At 44.3% G+C, this 17,238-nt stretch overlaps 1 protein-coding gene across 1 annotated transcript in view; it reads right to left on the bottom strand.

Moving 5' to 3' along the window:
• The window catches only part of GALNT17 (polypeptide N-acetylgalactosaminyltransferase 17), a 447,864-nt gene that overhangs the window by 25,292 nt on the left and 405,334 nt on the right, over positions 1-17,238 (bottom strand). Inside the window, exon 9 of the mRNA XM_004615923.2 lies at positions 6,938-7,033. Coding sequence (XP_004615980.1) covers positions 6,938-7,033 — 96 coding nt within the window. The remainder of the gene's footprint in view (positions 1-6,937; positions 7,034-17,238) is intronic.

Below are 17,238 nucleotides of genomic sequence, written 5' to 3'. Positions count from 1 at the left end.
TGCTATGGGAAACGTAGGGAAATTCGACACAAGAGCACATAAAATAGTCAACCACTTGGCCTCAGCCTGGGAGAATTAATTCTGGAACAGAATGTGTGTGATGTGTAATTTCCTGGTTTCCATCTTGGTCAGAAAAAGGAACCTAAGTCACTCTCAGCTCATGTGACTCTGACCAGCTCCTGGCTCACCTTTACAGGCGCCTCTACTCCAAGAGAACGGTGTGATCGGGGGTGCTAGGGTGGACCTCCGGCTGTCCTTATGCTCCCAAGTTGAAAGTCCCTTTCCTGTCATGGCCAAACTAACCACGTAAATAGGGGAAACTGAGTCTGAGCTACATCAGCTCAGAGGTAGGAAAAAGCCGATGAGAATCTCTGTCCTTGTGTCCAGAGCAAGACTCCAAGCAAACCACTCAAGGAATTTTTTAATTTTTAGTTGATCTTTCCTTCTCTCTCTCTCTCTCTCTCTCTCTCTCTCTCTCTCTCTCTCTCTCTCTCTCTCTGTGTGTGTGTGTGTGTGTGTGTGTGTGTGTGTGTGTATATGTGTGTGAGACAGACACAGATCCTGCAGGAATTTCAGAGTCAGGAACTGTCCTACATGCAGAACCAGGGAGGCAAGTGATAGGTGATAGAAGTTCTTGGAAATGCAGGAGGAAGCTCTGAGCAGCCCCGAGGGAGGCACTGAGGCAGGCACCACCTGATCCCAAGAGAGTGAAGGCCGTGACAGCTCTCAGGAACCAGCATCAGTCTGGACACAGCACCCTGACACGGGAATACCTGCAACTCATCAGAATCGCACTACTCCTCATAACCCCTGGCACCTGAGCCAGACCAGCGATCCTGTGCGAACAGTCTGGCTCACCCTCATCAGCTTCTGGTTCTCCTTGGGTCTCCTCCAGTGCAAGCCCCCCACCCCCCCACTTCTGAGAACTTGAACCAATGAACTAAACTGCAATCACTCACAGCTCTTCAGACCCTTAGTTCCGGTCCGCCATCTTCTTAGAACTGATTAGTTTCAAAGATTCACTAGACATCACCGCTCCAGAAGAAACAAACTCCCTGACCTGCATAACCAGGGATGAGGCTGTCTATGAGCTCAGCCTGGTCGGGGCGGGGGCACCTGGGGCCTAAGACGCCTTAACTCTGGTCGGAGCATCTTCCTTCCACTCAGAAGCAGATGTTGACTCTATAATTCTGTCACTTCAAAATCACCTAAGAATCCACATATTTCTTTGTGTGTGTGTATTGGGGGTGGGCGGGGGAGCTGCCGTAGGGCACTAAAAGCATACTTCAGAAATGATAATGTAAGAGGGGGAAGATTATAGATGACTTAGATTTATCTTTTTCAAGCTCACTTAAAGCTCTTGCATCTTTAGTCAAAAAAGAAAAACGATAAGCAGTGGCTTTCTTTGAATATAATACCTCTGGGCAACATAGGTATTTAGGCAAGAACTTGGCGACTGCTTTATTGTTAGGCTGAGTTCCTAATATTGCTACAAAAGCTTGCTGGAATCCATGTTGATGTCCGCAGAAAAATCATCTTCTGAGGAAATGAAAGACTTTTAACCAAGAATATCCTCTTAGAAAGCAAAGTATGATTGCAATTCTGATTTTCTGGGGAGAAGAGCTCCCCAACCCATTCTGGTAAGATGGAGAAAGTCTGGCCCATCGTCCATCACTTGGAGTCCTGCTGAAGCAAGACCACATATGAGGTGCTGACAGAACTGGAGAGATAGCACAGCAGGTAAGGTGTTTGCCTTGCACACAGTGGACCAGGGTTAGAACCCTGTTAGCCTATATGGTGCCCTTGAGCACTGCCAGGGGTGATTCCTGAGCACTGCTGTGTGTGGCCCAAAACTAACAACAACAACAACAAAATTCAATACTTGGATTCTGACTGCTGCTACCACCAAAGCATCAGGCACCTGTTCTTGTTGCAAGTGGCGAGGCCTCTTGCTTGTCAGGGGTAGCCAGGAAGAGGGATCAGGACTGGAAATAAATGAGGGGAGCAAAGCATAGAAGAAGCTCAGATTCCTGAAGCCTCCGGGAAAGTATGTCACCCAGTGGGTGGGATGGAGGCGGGGGGTCGGAGGTGGGGACAGGAAGGAATTAGCCCTGAATAATAAAAATCAGAAATGCTGTGACTATTCTGAGAGATGAGTCAGCAAAGGCCTCCCCAAAGACTCTTATTCGGGAAGGAGGTGAAATTAATCACAAAGTGTCGCACTGCAACACCGGGGTAGGTCGTAGATGCTGCTGTGCAGAGACAAGCAGTGGCAACAGGCAGCAGAGGCTGGTAGGGTCATGGGCATCTTCACAATGGTGTCATAATCTTCAAAATGCTGCTCTCATCTTCAAAATACTGTTATGATTTCAAGCATTTGTCTACTTATAGTACTACGATGTGCTATGCTCGGAAATTGACTAAATTCCATGACTGGGTTATAATGAAATCATGTTACTCCACATTTTGAATGCTCATTTAATTCCCATAGTATTTTAAACTTATTTCGCTTTCGCGTTTGCTAGAGCGTAGCATCAGAACTCAAAAGACTTTATGGACACTTAGCCCTTCCCTGTGCCCCCCTGCTCTGCTTACTGCCTCTCATCTGGGTGGTGTCTCTTGCAACATCTCATCTCTTGCACCCCAACTCCCTGCCCTCACACCCCCGGCACCTATCCCCCTGCAGTACGCAGGCTGCTCCCTGCGTGCTCAGGACCTGGGCCTTTGCAGAAGGAGAGAGTCTACTTCATATCAGGCCAGAAACCTGTTCCTGACTCACAACTCACTTTCTGCTCCTGAATCACAGGCCACTTTCTGGGGCACAGTTACCCCTCCCAGGATATGAGCTCCATCATGCTCCCGGCACCCCCTTCCTGGGCCCCCATGCCCCTCGACTTGATGTAGAAGCCAGAGGCTGCAGAAGCCCCCAGTGGTTGCGTCTCTGTGCCTCCCACACGCTGGAGGGGGCTGTCTCTGCGGTGGGCGCAGGGTCTCCCTGGCGCCATGCATCATGATGACAAGGCGTGTGGATGATGCATGGCTGAGAAAATGAAGCCATCAAAGAATAAATCCACGATCAGATTAAATTTAATTGTGGGATAAAGGCATTCTCATGTCATGCCAGTGATGGATTCACTGGGGAAGGACTGTGTGTGTGTGGCTCAGAAAGGGGGGAGAGGAAGAGGGGGAGGAATTCAAAGCCAGGACAGACAAAGGCGAGGCTGCCAGAGCCTGAGGAATCAGAAGGATCCTGGGCACAGTCAGACCTGGACCAATGCCCCCCGCACATGTGGTCTAACACCTCTGTGAGTGGCTGCGATTTCAGACGAGTTTTCTGAATTCTGGGGCTATGGGAATTGGGTGGGCCCTGTCCATGCAGGGCGGGGACACTGCCTACTCACTCCTCTGAAGCCCTCAGTGTGGGGGGGGGGGTTTCCACAAACACTCCCCTCTGAGCTGGTCTTCAAGGTTGAAGTGTCCAAAAACCTCTGGAGATCAGGGCATGCTTTGGGAGACAGAATTGCTCCCCTTATTTTTATGTGGTAAGGTTAATGGACGAGGTATTTTGTTAAAACTATACATTGAAAAGAGCGAAATTTACCTAAAAAGTGAAAAGAAGTTTCCAGTAACATGAACCTCGAGTAGGGTTCTAGATGGAAAGAGGACAGTGTTGGGTACAGGTGCTGGCAGAGGCCATTCATGCCCATCACCTGGCCAGAACTGCGGCTCCTTGCTCACTGCTGATGGGGAGGGAGGCAGGAACCCAGAAATGAGGCAGATGCAGAATCCCAGGGCCTTTGCCAAGGTCTGGGAATGAACTCGGGCACTAACCCGACAATGAGCTTCCAGGTGAATCTGAGTCCTGGGGCACCTTGAGTGATGGTTGGAGCCCAGCCCTGCACCCTGGCATGTAAGTTCCATGCTTGGTCCCACTGGCTGCCCAGACCACCTGCCTCCACCAGCTGTGTTGTTCTTATGGCCAAGAGTGCCCCCAACCCCACCTTGTCCCCTTGTCTCGGACATATCACTTGCCCAGCACTGCCTGCGCTTGCTTCAGGCCTTCTGTGTGCCTCACTGAGGGCATCAGGGCCCCCGGGGCGACGGGGTCCCCTGGGAGAACAAGACTCCACAGTGCAAGACCAAGAGTTCCAGGCGGCATTTGTGAAATGTCAGTTAACATCTCAGTTTTCTTAGTAAGGGGTAGGGGAGGTGTCACTATCTAGCCTAAAGGATGAAATGTGTTACTAAAACCAGAAATGAGCTTGCATTCAGTTCCCAGTCTCCAGCCCTCTTGGATGTGAGCCCTAAGCTGTCGCTAATGGAAGGGGCATTGAACTGTCCATGGTGCTGCCAGGACATGCAAGAGGGGAGGAGCTAAGATGCAGGAAGAGGCTGTGTCCTCCAGGGGGCAGTACTGCTCTCTCTCTCTCTCTCTCTCTCTCTCTCTCTCTCTCTCTCTCTCTCTCCCCTCTCCCTCCCCACCCACTCTCTCTCTCTCTCTCTCTCTCTCTCTCTCTCTCTCTCTCTCTCTCTCTCTCTCTCTCTCTCTCCTCCTTCTCCTTCTCCCTCCCCCACTAGGACTTGACCCTAGAGGTAGAGCGGCCAGGTGGGCCAGGTGGTTCTGCTGGAGCCAGCAGGGAGGGACTGGCAGGGGAGGCCATATAGGACACCCCCTAGCTGCTCTAGTGTGGGGTCCACCCACCTGGGTCCCGCACAGCTGAGTCAGGGGGATGCTGTGGGTCTCCCATTCTTAACTGGTTCAAGCCAAAGGCTGTTGCTGCTATCTTGTAATCCTTATTTTGAGTACATTTAGGCTCACCGAAGAAACAGATTTTACTTATTTAACCCAAATGAGTAGCTAGCCAAGAGCCTGCCAGTCAAGAGTTCCCTGACGCCCAGACAGTTGCCAGAGAGAGGGGCTCTGAGTGGCTGGGAACCGCTTCCATCTTGTTGACAAACACATGCTGAAGACAGGAAATTACCCTCCTCAGTGCCTATTTTATCTCTGCTTAATTACTGCGTGATAATAAATGACAACATAGAGCCCATTAATTAAGCTAACAATGTCCGCGGAACACCACTTCCTCCGTCTGGGAGTTGCCTTGTTCCAGGAGCCTGGATTCCTCCTGTCTGCCCACGTCACTGTATGAGGCAGGTTAAAGAGATGCCAGGGCACCTAAGTGCGGGGTCAGACTTCCAAAGTGGACTCGGGTGCAGACAGAGTGGGTTTGGGAAGGAGGAGAGGAATCAAGAGAGGGGTGTGTGTCAGCTGGAGAGCAAAAGTGAGGTACCATCCACTCAAACATCAGGGCACTCAAAAATCAACACCAGATCCATTTCCGAAAGTCGGCCAGTGGCAAGCATCGTGGCCCACATGTAGGTACCTTTCTAAGAGGGGCAAAGTAAGATGCCCGATTGGTTGATGTTCCACAATCAGCGGGCAGGGGTGCTCACTTGGGAAAGTGCTGCCAGCCAACAGATAACACTGGGGAAAGCAATCCGGCTATTTTCCAGTGAAGGCTGGTCCTTTCCCTCAGCATCATGGAGTAAGTTCTCAGCACTGGGCGAGGCCACCAAGTGGATAGCCCACCCCCTGGGCTGGGAGAATTGTCAGGATGTGCCCAACTCCTGTCTGGGCAGGAAGGAAGCAGGAGGCTACAATAGGAAGAAGACTCCTAGAAAATTTTGGCACACCTTCATGCTGGCTGTGCCCCGTCTGAACACTCCCTGCTGCCACCGATGGTGCTGAGCATTTAGGGATTCTGGGGCATTTGCAGAGACTTTCAGCAGCAGCACCCGAAACTCACAAAAAATGCATATTCTTGGGTCCCACCAACCTCAGACTGAAAAACTCTGGGGGTGGAGACCAGTAGTTGGTACTTTCACAAGACTTCTAGAAGATTCTGATGCACACTGAAGCATGAGAACACTACTTTGGCTCATGCTTGTCATCCTCCTCCAGATCTCCATCTCTTTGCTGGATGGCTCAGCTCTTACTTCTTCTCTAGTGTGTCCTAAGTTCACATGTGTGTTACCTTACATTTTCAGTATCCAGCACTGTGGACTACGCTGCTCTTTCCACACTTAAGAGGCGGTGTGGATCCTGCCTCTTTATTGCTCTCTCTCCTTCAAACATAAATTACCTGGAATCAGGGACCACTGCTTTATCTTCCTCCCTCCCTCCCTCCCTCCATCCCTCCTTCCCTCCCTCCCTCCTTCCCTCCCTCCCTCCCTTCCTTCCTTCCTTCCTTCCTTCCTTCCTTCCTTCCTTCCTTCCTTCCTTCCTTCCTTCCTTCCTTCCTTCCTTCCTTCCTCCCTCCCTCCCTCCCTCCCTCTCCTTCTTTGCATTCCCTTTCTTATTAATTTATTCTATATTTCTGAGTGAATTAAAGTAGTTTTATTTAGAGAAATATAAAGAGAGTTATGTGTAGAACACAGACTTCTCCAGACAGGAAAGAGCCAAGAGTACCCATTTCAGGTTGAGATTTTCTCAAATATCCAAGATGGAGAATGTGCCATAAAGTAAAAGAAACAGATTACACAACTCAGATAGAGATGGGGGTAACTTCCAAGATGAAGAATGTCCCTTGTTCTTTCTTTTTTTGAGTTTTGGGTCACACCTAGTAGTGCTCAGAGATTACTCTTGATTCAGGTGCTTGGGGTTGCTTCTAGATTTAGGACTATGTGGTATCAAGGAAAGAACCCAGGCCTCCTGCATGCACCTCCAGCCCTTTGAGTGACCTCCCAGCAGAGGGACCACATATTATCAACTACTTACACAACTGTGACTGACCCAGGCAGCATGCAGACAGAGTGCACAAGCCAATGGATGAATGAGTGAAAACAGCCACCATGTCACCATCAATGTCAATGATCAGTTTTCTACCGAGTCTTCAGGCAGAGCCGGCTCCTTTCCTGGTCAGAGATGGGCACTTACCTGGGGTCCCCAGCCATGGCACGGGTACAAGATTGCCGTGTGGTTCTCCAGGGGGCCTTGGTCCAGGCAGACGTCCTTCGCCTTGTTGTTGCGAAGCTGTGGGAAGGAAAACAACTGTCACCCTCACAGAGCTCATTAGAGTTGCTGGGGCACCCAATTCATGCTGGGCGGGGTGGGGGTCCCTGGGAAGGTCACACGCTGCCGCTAATCCCATGGAGAGCAGAAAGTGGTTAACAGTTAACAAGAACAATATCTTTGCTGTTGTTAAGACAGAAACCATTCCAAAACCCCACCCTGCACCAGAGTGTCTGCTTCCCTCTGCCATTGTCTCCATGCCCCTCAACCCATCCACCCCTGTCCCCCACCATAGCAAAGTCAGTTAACAGACACAATCTTGAGTGTTCTCACAACAGTGAAAAGAAATGGTAATGATATGACATGATGGGATGATAATGCACACCATGACCATAAACATCTTAATCATCATTGTCGTCACCATCATCATCATCGTCATCATCATCATCATCATCCCGTTGACTGTCGATTTTCTCAAGTGGTCTCAGTAATGTTTTCCATTCATCCTAGCCCTGAGATTTTAGCAGCCTCTTTTTACTTGTCCTTCCCAACAGTGTCACATTGGAGGCTCTTTCAGGGTCAGGGGAATGAGACCCATCATTGTTACTGGTTTTGGCATATGAATACACCACAGGGAGCTTGCCAGGCTCTCCCATGTGGGCAGGAAACTCTCAATAGCTTGCTAGGTTCTCCGAAGGGGAGAATTAGTCTATAAGATGTTGCGCGGCCACGTAACCATCTTGCAAAAGCAAATCAGTGCTTTTGACACCATAAACTTGATGTTATAAGTTAACTGTATCTCAACAAAACTTCATGGAAAAAGCACAAGCTTGGGGGAAATATCCTACAAAGATAGTGGGGGTAGGGGGGCTTTTAATCCCAAGGGATCACAGATTTGGGGAGAGGGTGAGAGCAGCATTGTGCCACCCCCCAATAGTTCAAAACATTATTATCATTGAAAACCAGCACAAAGCCCAGTCCCACAACCTGATATTTCTGTGAATGCATTAGGAGATTCCTTGCTGCCAATAATCCCAATAGTGCCAGTGAGAACTTGTACAGGAAAATCTAAACAACTTCTGAGTAAAAGTCATTCAGCAGAGTTCAATTTTGAATGATGAGATTCGAGTAATAACTTTCCAACATACTTTGCTCCATTCCTTCTTATGTCTACATGAGTAGCACTGCACTGCACCGTCGTCCCATTGTTCATTGATTTGCTCAAGCAGGCACCAGTGACGTCTCCATTGTGAGACTTGTATAATACTGACTGTTTTTGGCATATCAAATATGCCAAGGTTAGCTTGCCACCTTCTGCCGTGAGGGCGGGATACTCTAGGTAGCTTGCATGTAGTGTGATAAAATAAAATTCCATGACATATAATGAAGTTTAAAAAATAAATATAGGTGATTGAAACAGTAAGACTATTCCTTTGAGAGGAGAAGAACAGTAATGTTTTTATAAACTTAGAGTTAATAGTAAATTGGAATGCTTTATGGGTAGCAATTAGTTCCTGTTTTGAGAATTATGAGTTTATTTTCCCATTGGGACCATGAGCAGTTTTGTTCTACATTTTTAAGAGTGTTTTATATATTAAGGACATTTATTAATGGCTTTATGGCATATTTGTTCCATATAACAATTTTAGAATGTAAGGCTTTAAAATGTTCTTTCAAATGCTTATGCAATCAAAACTGAGTAGCTTAGCACATATGTATAGAGGGTCTGTTAAGTGTCATACTTGTTGCACTTACTGCATGCTTACTACACACCCAGCACTGTGCTCTGTGTAGTAAGCATGAACTCAGCACTGTCCCTGACAGGAAGGAGGCCACAGTCTGGAGAAAGACAGACACCAAAGAGATGGTTCAGGGGCTGGAGCGATAGTCCAGTGGGTAGGGTGTTTGCCTTGCATGCGACTGACTCAGGTTTGATTCCCAGCATCCCATATGGCCCCCTGAGCACTGCCAGGGGTAATTCCTGAGTGCAGAGCCAGGAGTGACCCCTGTGCATTGCCAGGTGTGACCCAAAAAACAAACAAAACAAAACAAAACAAACGAACAAACAAAAAAAACAAAACAAAGAGCTGGTTCAGGACTGAACTATTCGGGGCAGTGAGAAGAAAGGCTTCCACATGGCCAAGGTTCTCAGTACTCAGAAGTGACTCCCAACTTACATATCACACAGAGGAGACAGAAGTGATGCTGCAATGTTCTATTTTTCACCCAGGTGGTGACCGCAGGGTTCGGTGCTTTACATCATCGCTCCACACGTGTGTGCTTTAAATAAAGCATGCTGTTCGTGGTCTGTGTCCCCCAGAAATGATGATTCTAAAACCGCTGTGCCCCGGGCCCAGGACAGCTCAGGCCACAGCCCCTTGAGTCACCATTTCTGAGCACCAGAGCTGGTGGCCCAATGCTTCTTTGCACTCAGGCTCTTTCCCATGTGGAAAGGCAACATGTCATACATATAAGTCAGAACATATGGTCTACACGTGCTTTCCTTCCAAGAGGATTTGCAGTATAATGGGAAATATGCTCACCAAACTGAATCCAGTTACATGTGCTTTCTTGGGGTTGTGGAAATAGCTCAAAGGGCTGGAATGAGCGCCTGACGTGGGTGGGTGTGAGTGCATGCTTTACACGTGTGGGCTGGAGGGTGTGCCTTACATAGGTGGGCTGGAGTGTGTGTTTTCCATGTGTGGCCTGGTGGATCAGTTCAAGTACATGCCCTATATCTGTGAGCGGAAGTGTGGGCTGCAGATGAGTGGGCTAACATGAAGAGCTGACATGCACAGATTGGAGTGTGTGACTTCCGTGATGGGCTGGGGTGTGGGCCTGACATGGGAGGGATAGTGTAGGCCTAACGTGGACCAGCTGAATGCATGTGTTACGTGGGTGAGCTGAAGTGTGTAACTTATGTGGGTGGGCTGGAGTGTGGGCCTCGCATGGGCGGCCCTGGTGGCTCCTGAGCACTGCAAGGCTGAGCACATGGCATTGCTGCTTCCCCACCGTCAGGCCCATATTGCTTGGCTGAGGATGGGAAGGAGTGATTCATGAGTTCCCATACACTGCTGTGGAGACCCTCCCCATTTTTAAAGCAGATATAATTTAAGTAGAGTATGATACAATTTGGACTGGAGTGATAGCACAGCAGGTAGAGGGCATTTGCCTTGGCCAACCCGGGTTTGATTCCTCCACCCCTCTCGGAGACCCCGGCACGCTACTGAGAGTATCCTGCCTGCACAGCAGAGCCTGGCAAGCTCCCCGTGGTGTATTCGATGTGCCCCAAACAATAACAAGTCTCACAATGGAGACGTTACTGGTGCCTGCTCGAGCAAATCGGTGAACAATGGGATGACAGTGCTACAGTGCTATGATACAATTTGGGCTTATAATCCTGATACTCTTAAGGACATGTGACAGGAGGAAAGGTCAGGATGAAGGTTGTCGGGTCTCTGTGTGGATACTTGGTGACAGTATTTCTGAGGAGAGTGATACTGCACCCCGGGATGCTGGGGTAGTTCAGGCTGGAACAAACCTCAGACCCCATTGAGGGATGTGTTGTGTTTGTTCACTTAAAGAAGGGAGATTTCCAGGGGGAGTTGAGTTTTTCTGAAATGGGGGCTGGGGGAAGCAGGCCAGATAAGTTTGCGAACCTCTTTACTATATCCTCATGTGGGAAATGTTTGTTTGGAAAGCATTCACATTTGAAAAATGTAGACAGTACCATAATATATGGAGAATAAAAAATACAGTTTTTATACAAGTAGAAAAGTCTTAAAAATCCCAAGGCCAAGCAAACCAATTAAAAAATGAGAAAAGACAAGAGCAAAACTCCCAGAAATTTTCATTATTCCGGGGAAAGTCTCTCAAACGGAATCAAACACACATACACACAAAAATCCCCAGAAGATCTAAATTGCCATGTGGTAGGTATTCGCTCTGCTTCTTCCCCTGTCCTTGGCTCTGGGGACTGGGCCTGGTGAAAAGAACCAGAAAGCTGAGTGTTGAAAAGAGTGTTGCAGGGCAGGAAAGAAATAAGGCATTTGCCTTTGATTCGGTCAATCCTGGTTCAATTCCCAGCTCTGGGTATAGTCCTCTGAGTACTGCCAGGACACACAGAGCCAAAATAGACCCTGAGTATTGCCAGATGTGGCCCCAAACCTCAAAATTTAAAAATAGAAAAGAGAAAGCTGTTGAGCTTAGAGGACTGTCTGTTCCCCCAAAGCTGAGTGCACATTGTTCTCCAGTAGACATGAACCATTTTCTAGTCACACGCAGAAGAGCAGGAAAATCTCAAACACTTGGGAGTTAAACAATAAAAGTCGTATTAAGGGGGAGCTTCATAGCAACACGTGTTCATCAGGATACAAGAGCGTGTACAAATAAGCAACCTAACTTCACACCTCAGTGAATAAAAAGAGCCCAAGGGAAGTAAATGGAGGGAAATAGTAAAAGTTATAGTGGAAATTAACAATATGGAAACCAAAAATTCAGCATAAAAGATCAATAAAACCAAGAGCTAGAGTTTTAAAAAAAGAATTATTAATATTTACATACCCTTATCTAATCTCAAGGAAACAAAGAAAATTTTGATAAATCGCATCAGAAATTAAAGGGGAGAAGTTATGACATAAAACTCCAAAATACAAGAGATTATTTGAGATTACTGTGAACAAATCTGTGCTGCTCAATTAGAGAACCCAGAAGAAATAGGTGAACTTCTAGGGTCCAGAGAGATGGCTCTAAGGGTTGTAGCACTTGCTTCGCACGTTGAAGCCTTGGCTTCCATATCTGACTCTGCATGGTTCCCTGAGCACTGTAGACAAGGACTCTGAACGAAGAGTCAGGAGTATCCCCTTAGTTCTGCTAGGTTTGGTCCACTCCATAAAAAGGGAAAACAGTAAGAGAAACATAATTGTTTTGACTAATAAAACTTTAAAAACTGAACCAGCAGGATGTAGACAATGTGAACAGACCTGTTTCTATTAAGGAAGTTGAGAGAGTGATATAAAATTTCCCTAAGAACAAAAGCCAGGAGACCAGAAAGACTCAATAGTGCATTTTACAAAACCTTCATAGGAGATCTACAACCCATCCTTCCCAAGATCTTCCATGAAGAAGAATAAACAGGAATCCTCCCAGACAAGCCCAACATTACCTTGAAATCAAGAGCAAACAATGATATTAGTACATATGGAAACTTCAGACCAATATCCCTGATGAACATAGTAAAATGTAAAATCCTCGTAACTGAATACATTATAATGTTCAAACATCATAATAAAGTGGAATTTGTTCCAGGGTTGCAAGAATGGTTCAATATAAGCAAAAAATTTGATATGATACTCCACATTAATGAAAGGAAGATAAAAACCACACGATCATTTCTTGTAGATGCAGACTCATTCTAAGATATGACATCCATATGTGATTTAAAAAAAAAACCCTCAAGAAAATGGTGATCAAAAGAACTTCCCTCTGTATAGCAAAGGTAATGCACAACAACAACAACTAGCGTTATACTTAATGGAAAAAAATTAAAAACATTTTCTCTAAGCTCAGGCAAAAGACAAGGATGTCCAAAATCACTGATAGTATTCAACATAATACTAGAAGGCTTAGCCACAGCAATAAAATGAGAGAAATGAAAGGGATATAAATTTGTCAAGAAGAAGCTATACTACTACACTCCACAGATAACATCACTCTGTACACAGAAAACCCTAAAGACTCAACAAAAATTCCTGAAAAATAAATATGTATGGTAAAGTAGCAGGCTACAAAATCAATGCATAGAAATATGCTGCATTACTAATTAGAGAGAGAAAACAGAAGGGAATGCCTTGCCACAGTGGCAGGGTGGGGTGGGGGGGAGATGGGATTGGGGAGGGTGGGAGGGACACTGGGTTTATGGGTGGTGGAGAATGGGCACTGGTGAAGGGATGGGTTCCCAAACTTTGTATGAGGGAAGTATAAGCACAAAAGTGTATAAATCTGTAACTGTACCCTCACGGTGATTCTCTAATTAAAAATAAATAAATAAATAAAAAAAAGAAATATGCTGCATTATTGTATGTAAGAAACAATATAAAAGAGAAAGAACAATATTTTAAAATGATCAGGCCAAAAATCTCAAGTATCTAGGAATGAATTTAACAAAAGAGGTGAAATATCTATTTAATTAAAACCATAAGTCACTTCTGAAAGAAGTAAAAGAAGACACAAGGGAATGGAAGCATATCTCTTCCATATTGGAAGCTTCAATATTGCCAAAAATGGGGGCTGGGGTGATAATACAGCAAGAAGGGCATTTGCCTTGCATGTGGTTAACCTGGGTTCAATCCCCAGAATCCCATAAGATCCTCCAAGCACTTCCAAGAGTAATTCCTGAGTGCAGAGCCAGGAGTAACTCCTGAGTATTACTGGTGTGACCCAAAATAAACAAACAAACAAAAATATTACCAAAAATGGCAGTACTACCAAGAATAATTCATAGATTCAATATGAACTGCTTCAAAATTTTTATGGCATTATCTAAGACCAGAGAATGAATATTATTTCTAAAATTTGTATGGAACCATAAAACTACCAGAATGGTCAAAACAATCCTGAAAAAAATGGGAGTGTTCCCTGACTTGAAATTATATTTCAAAGTTACAGTAACCAAAGTCACATGGCTCTGGAATAAAAACAGAACATCAAATCAATGGAAAAGAACTGAAAGCCCAGAGATAACCCTCAGATGTTAACCCACAGTAGCCAGGATCCAGAAACAACCCTCGTTGTGCCCAGTGACAGGTGAATAGTTAATGAAATTGTGGTATGTATGTATGAAATTAAATACCACTCAGCTATGAGAGAAGATAATATCATGCAGTTTGCCATAATTGGATGGAATTGGAAGACATTGTTCTATGGACAGTTAATATATAACAAAGAGGCTAAAAATTTAAGTGGAGCAAGGAAATTCTCTTCAAATGGTGCAGGACTAGATTCATGCAAAAAAAATTAAACAATGAAACTAGACAGTTATTGAAATGTCCCTGCACAAAGGTTAGATGAAAATAAAGACCTCATATCAGCCCTGAATCTTTTAAAAATATTATTTTTTGCTTTTTGGATCACACTCGGCAATGCTCAGAGGTTACTCCTGACCCTGCACTCAGGAATTACCCCTAGTGGTGCTCAGGGGACCATATGGGATGCTGGGAATTGAACCCAGGTCAGCCCTGGGCAAGGCAAACACCCTACCCATGGTGCTATTACACCAGCCCTAACCCTGAATCTTTTAAATCCATTGAGGAAAACATAAACAGAGCTCTCCATAGTATTGACTACAGAAGAGTCTTCAATGAGAAGACCCTGCTGGTAAAGAAAACAAACACAGAAATAAATGACATGATGTTAAAAATAAAATCTTCACAGTCTACGAAATGAGTCCTAAACTTAGGGAAACCATACTGAAAAACAGTAGAAAATATTCACACATGAGACCAAGGGCCAATTTTCCAGATATATAAAGCATTCACGAATTTAAATAACAAACAAGCAAACAAATAACATCATCCAAAAATGGGAAGGGAGCACAACAAACTTTCTTAAAAAAGACATAAAGATGATCAAAAGACATGTGAAAAACTGTTTGTCCAAAAGACTAAATTACAGTTATTTTGCTATTATGAAAGTAGAATATACAACTGCTTATTTCTTTTTAAAGATACAAGCATGGTAATAAAGTGTCTTCTGACAGATATGGACATAAAAAAGAACTGTTTGTCATCATGGATTATCAGGGAAGAGAAAATAAAAATGCCAATGATATGCCACTATATGAACTAGTGAGAATAACCCATGCTGAAAATAATGGGAACAACCGGTATTGGTGGACGTATGGTATAAAATGAACCCTCATTCACTTAGGTGGGATTTCTCTCTTTGGTGCAACCTTTATGGGAAGGGGCACGGAGACATTAAGAATAGAACTTCCATATGACTCAGTGATCACCTGAGCATCAATCCAAAGAACACCAAAGTATTCATATGAAAGGATTTCACCACACCTATGTTCACTTGAAGCGGCATTATTCACAGTGGCCAGGATCCAGAAACAACCCTAGCAATAGGTGAATGGTTAATGAAATTGTGGTGTGTATACATAAAATTAAATACCACTTAGCTATGAGAGAAGATAATATCATGCAGTTTGCCATAACCTGGATGGAATTGGAAGGCATTGTTCTATGTGAAATGAGTCTGAATGAAAAAGATAAATACTGGGAGATCACAAAGCAAAGGATTAGAGAGTTCCTAACAGAAACAAACCCCGAGAAATTGCCAACAGAACAGTGAATGGAGGCTACAAAGGGGTAGAAGGAAGAAAGAAGGAAATGGGCACATTGGTACTGAGGGAGTGGTGAAGGACATGGCTAAGTCACTGTCACTGTCACTGTCATCCCGTTGCTCATCGATTTGCTCGAGCGGGCACCAGTAACATCTCCATTGTGAGACTTGTTGTTACTGTTTTTGGCATATTGAACACACCACGGGTAGCTTGCCAGGCTCTGCCGTGTGGGCGAAATACTCTCAGTAGCTAAGTATGAAATGATAATATAGGAACTATGTTTACCCGAACAAAAGGAAAACCAAAATTGTCTAAATAGCAATATATTTTGTTTCCACAGTGAACTTGCTGAGTTTGATTTATTTAATGCTAAAAATCCATCTGAAATGTATTTCAGGATATAGAGAACTCAGCTTGCAGAAAAAGCAAATATCTCCAGATGATCATATCCGAGAATTGGGAATTGGAGTTAATCACATTTCTCTCTTTATATTTTCTATAGAACGATGCATTATTGACTTTGTTAAAGAAGGGAAGAAAAACTGCAAAAACAAAAGGCTTTCCTCCAAAAACCAGACGGTGATCTCTGTGTTATTCCTGGAGGCTCCCCACTGTTGCCCGGCTAAGATATCATTTACACTGTGGTTTCTGTGACTGTCAGGAACTGGAGTCATGCAGTGCACAGCCTGTGGAACTGTGCTCCGATCTCTTCTAGTATTTACCATCCTTTCTTTGAAAAATATTTCTTGGGGCATAGAGATTGGACACTTGCTTGCCTTGCAGGAGGCTGACCCTGGTTTAATCCCCAGCACTGCATCTGATCCTTCAAACACCATCAGGAGTAATTCCTGAATGCATAGTCCAAAATAAGCCTGAGCACAGCCAAGTGTGGCTTCTAAACACAAACTATGATAAAATAAAAAATTTCCCAAATGATAAATTTATCTCTTAAACACTAGTAATACTTGAAAAAACATGACAGATTCACATTGCCTGTCTCACTACTTAAAGGTAGCTAGGACTCTCATTTCCATTCCCACACAATTCTTTCAATTGCCTTCCATCTAAAAAAGAAGAAAGCCCAATTTTAAAATTTATGTTTTTTTCTCCAGAGAATTCTATTAATATTTTCTCATCTTATTAAGCTTTTGTAAATATCTTTTAAAATGGCCATAAAACATGAATATTTTATATTAACCTTCAAGTTAAATTCATAAGTTTTGCTCCAAAACATTGCCACAATGGATTTTTTCTCTAAAATTTTTTGTCCTCATTTCGTCTTATTTGCTTGGGATGAGCAGAGATGAAAGTATGGCTATCATTAAGCTTTTGAATACACGTGGTTCAAATTGCTTTTTAAATGGCTTGTTTCAATTTGCACTCTTCCTAGAGGACATGTCGTTTTTCAGAGAACCAAGACCTTACTGGAAAAGTACTAACATATATTCCAAAGATGCACCTTTGTTCAGTTGATAGAAGGGAAATTTCTACCTTGATTAAAAACAATTAATTTCAAATATTTTTCAATAATCTGCATCTTATCTTTGTCAATTTTCTTTGGGAATTCATTGCTATTTAAATAATTCTTAATTTAAATCAACTTGCAGAATACATTGTCCATTAATCTATAGTATATAGCATACATACTTCTTATTTGGTATACTGTTTCTTTGTGTACTTTATGTATGGATTATTTTAATATTTATGAATGCATGGATTTTCCCTTTCCTTTGCATTTTCTTTTATGGCTTTATTAGCCCTTCTCCTTTTAGAGACCAGATTCATGCCAACTTGTGTGGTTTCTATTATGACTTATTTTCTATCATTTACTTCTATAGGCCATTGCATGTGGCCGACCCGGGTTCGATTCCTCTGCCCC

The sequence above is a fragment of the Sorex araneus genome, chromosome 4, assembly GCF_027595985.1.
Source record: "Sorex araneus isolate mSorAra2 chromosome 4, mSorAra2.pri, whole genome shotgun sequence".
Lineage (NCBI taxonomy): Eukaryota > Metazoa > Chordata > Mammalia > Eulipotyphla > Soricidae > Sorex > Sorex araneus.
The sequence above is the reverse complement of the archived record's forward strand: the minus strand, read 5'-3'. Positions and strand labels throughout refer to the sequence as shown.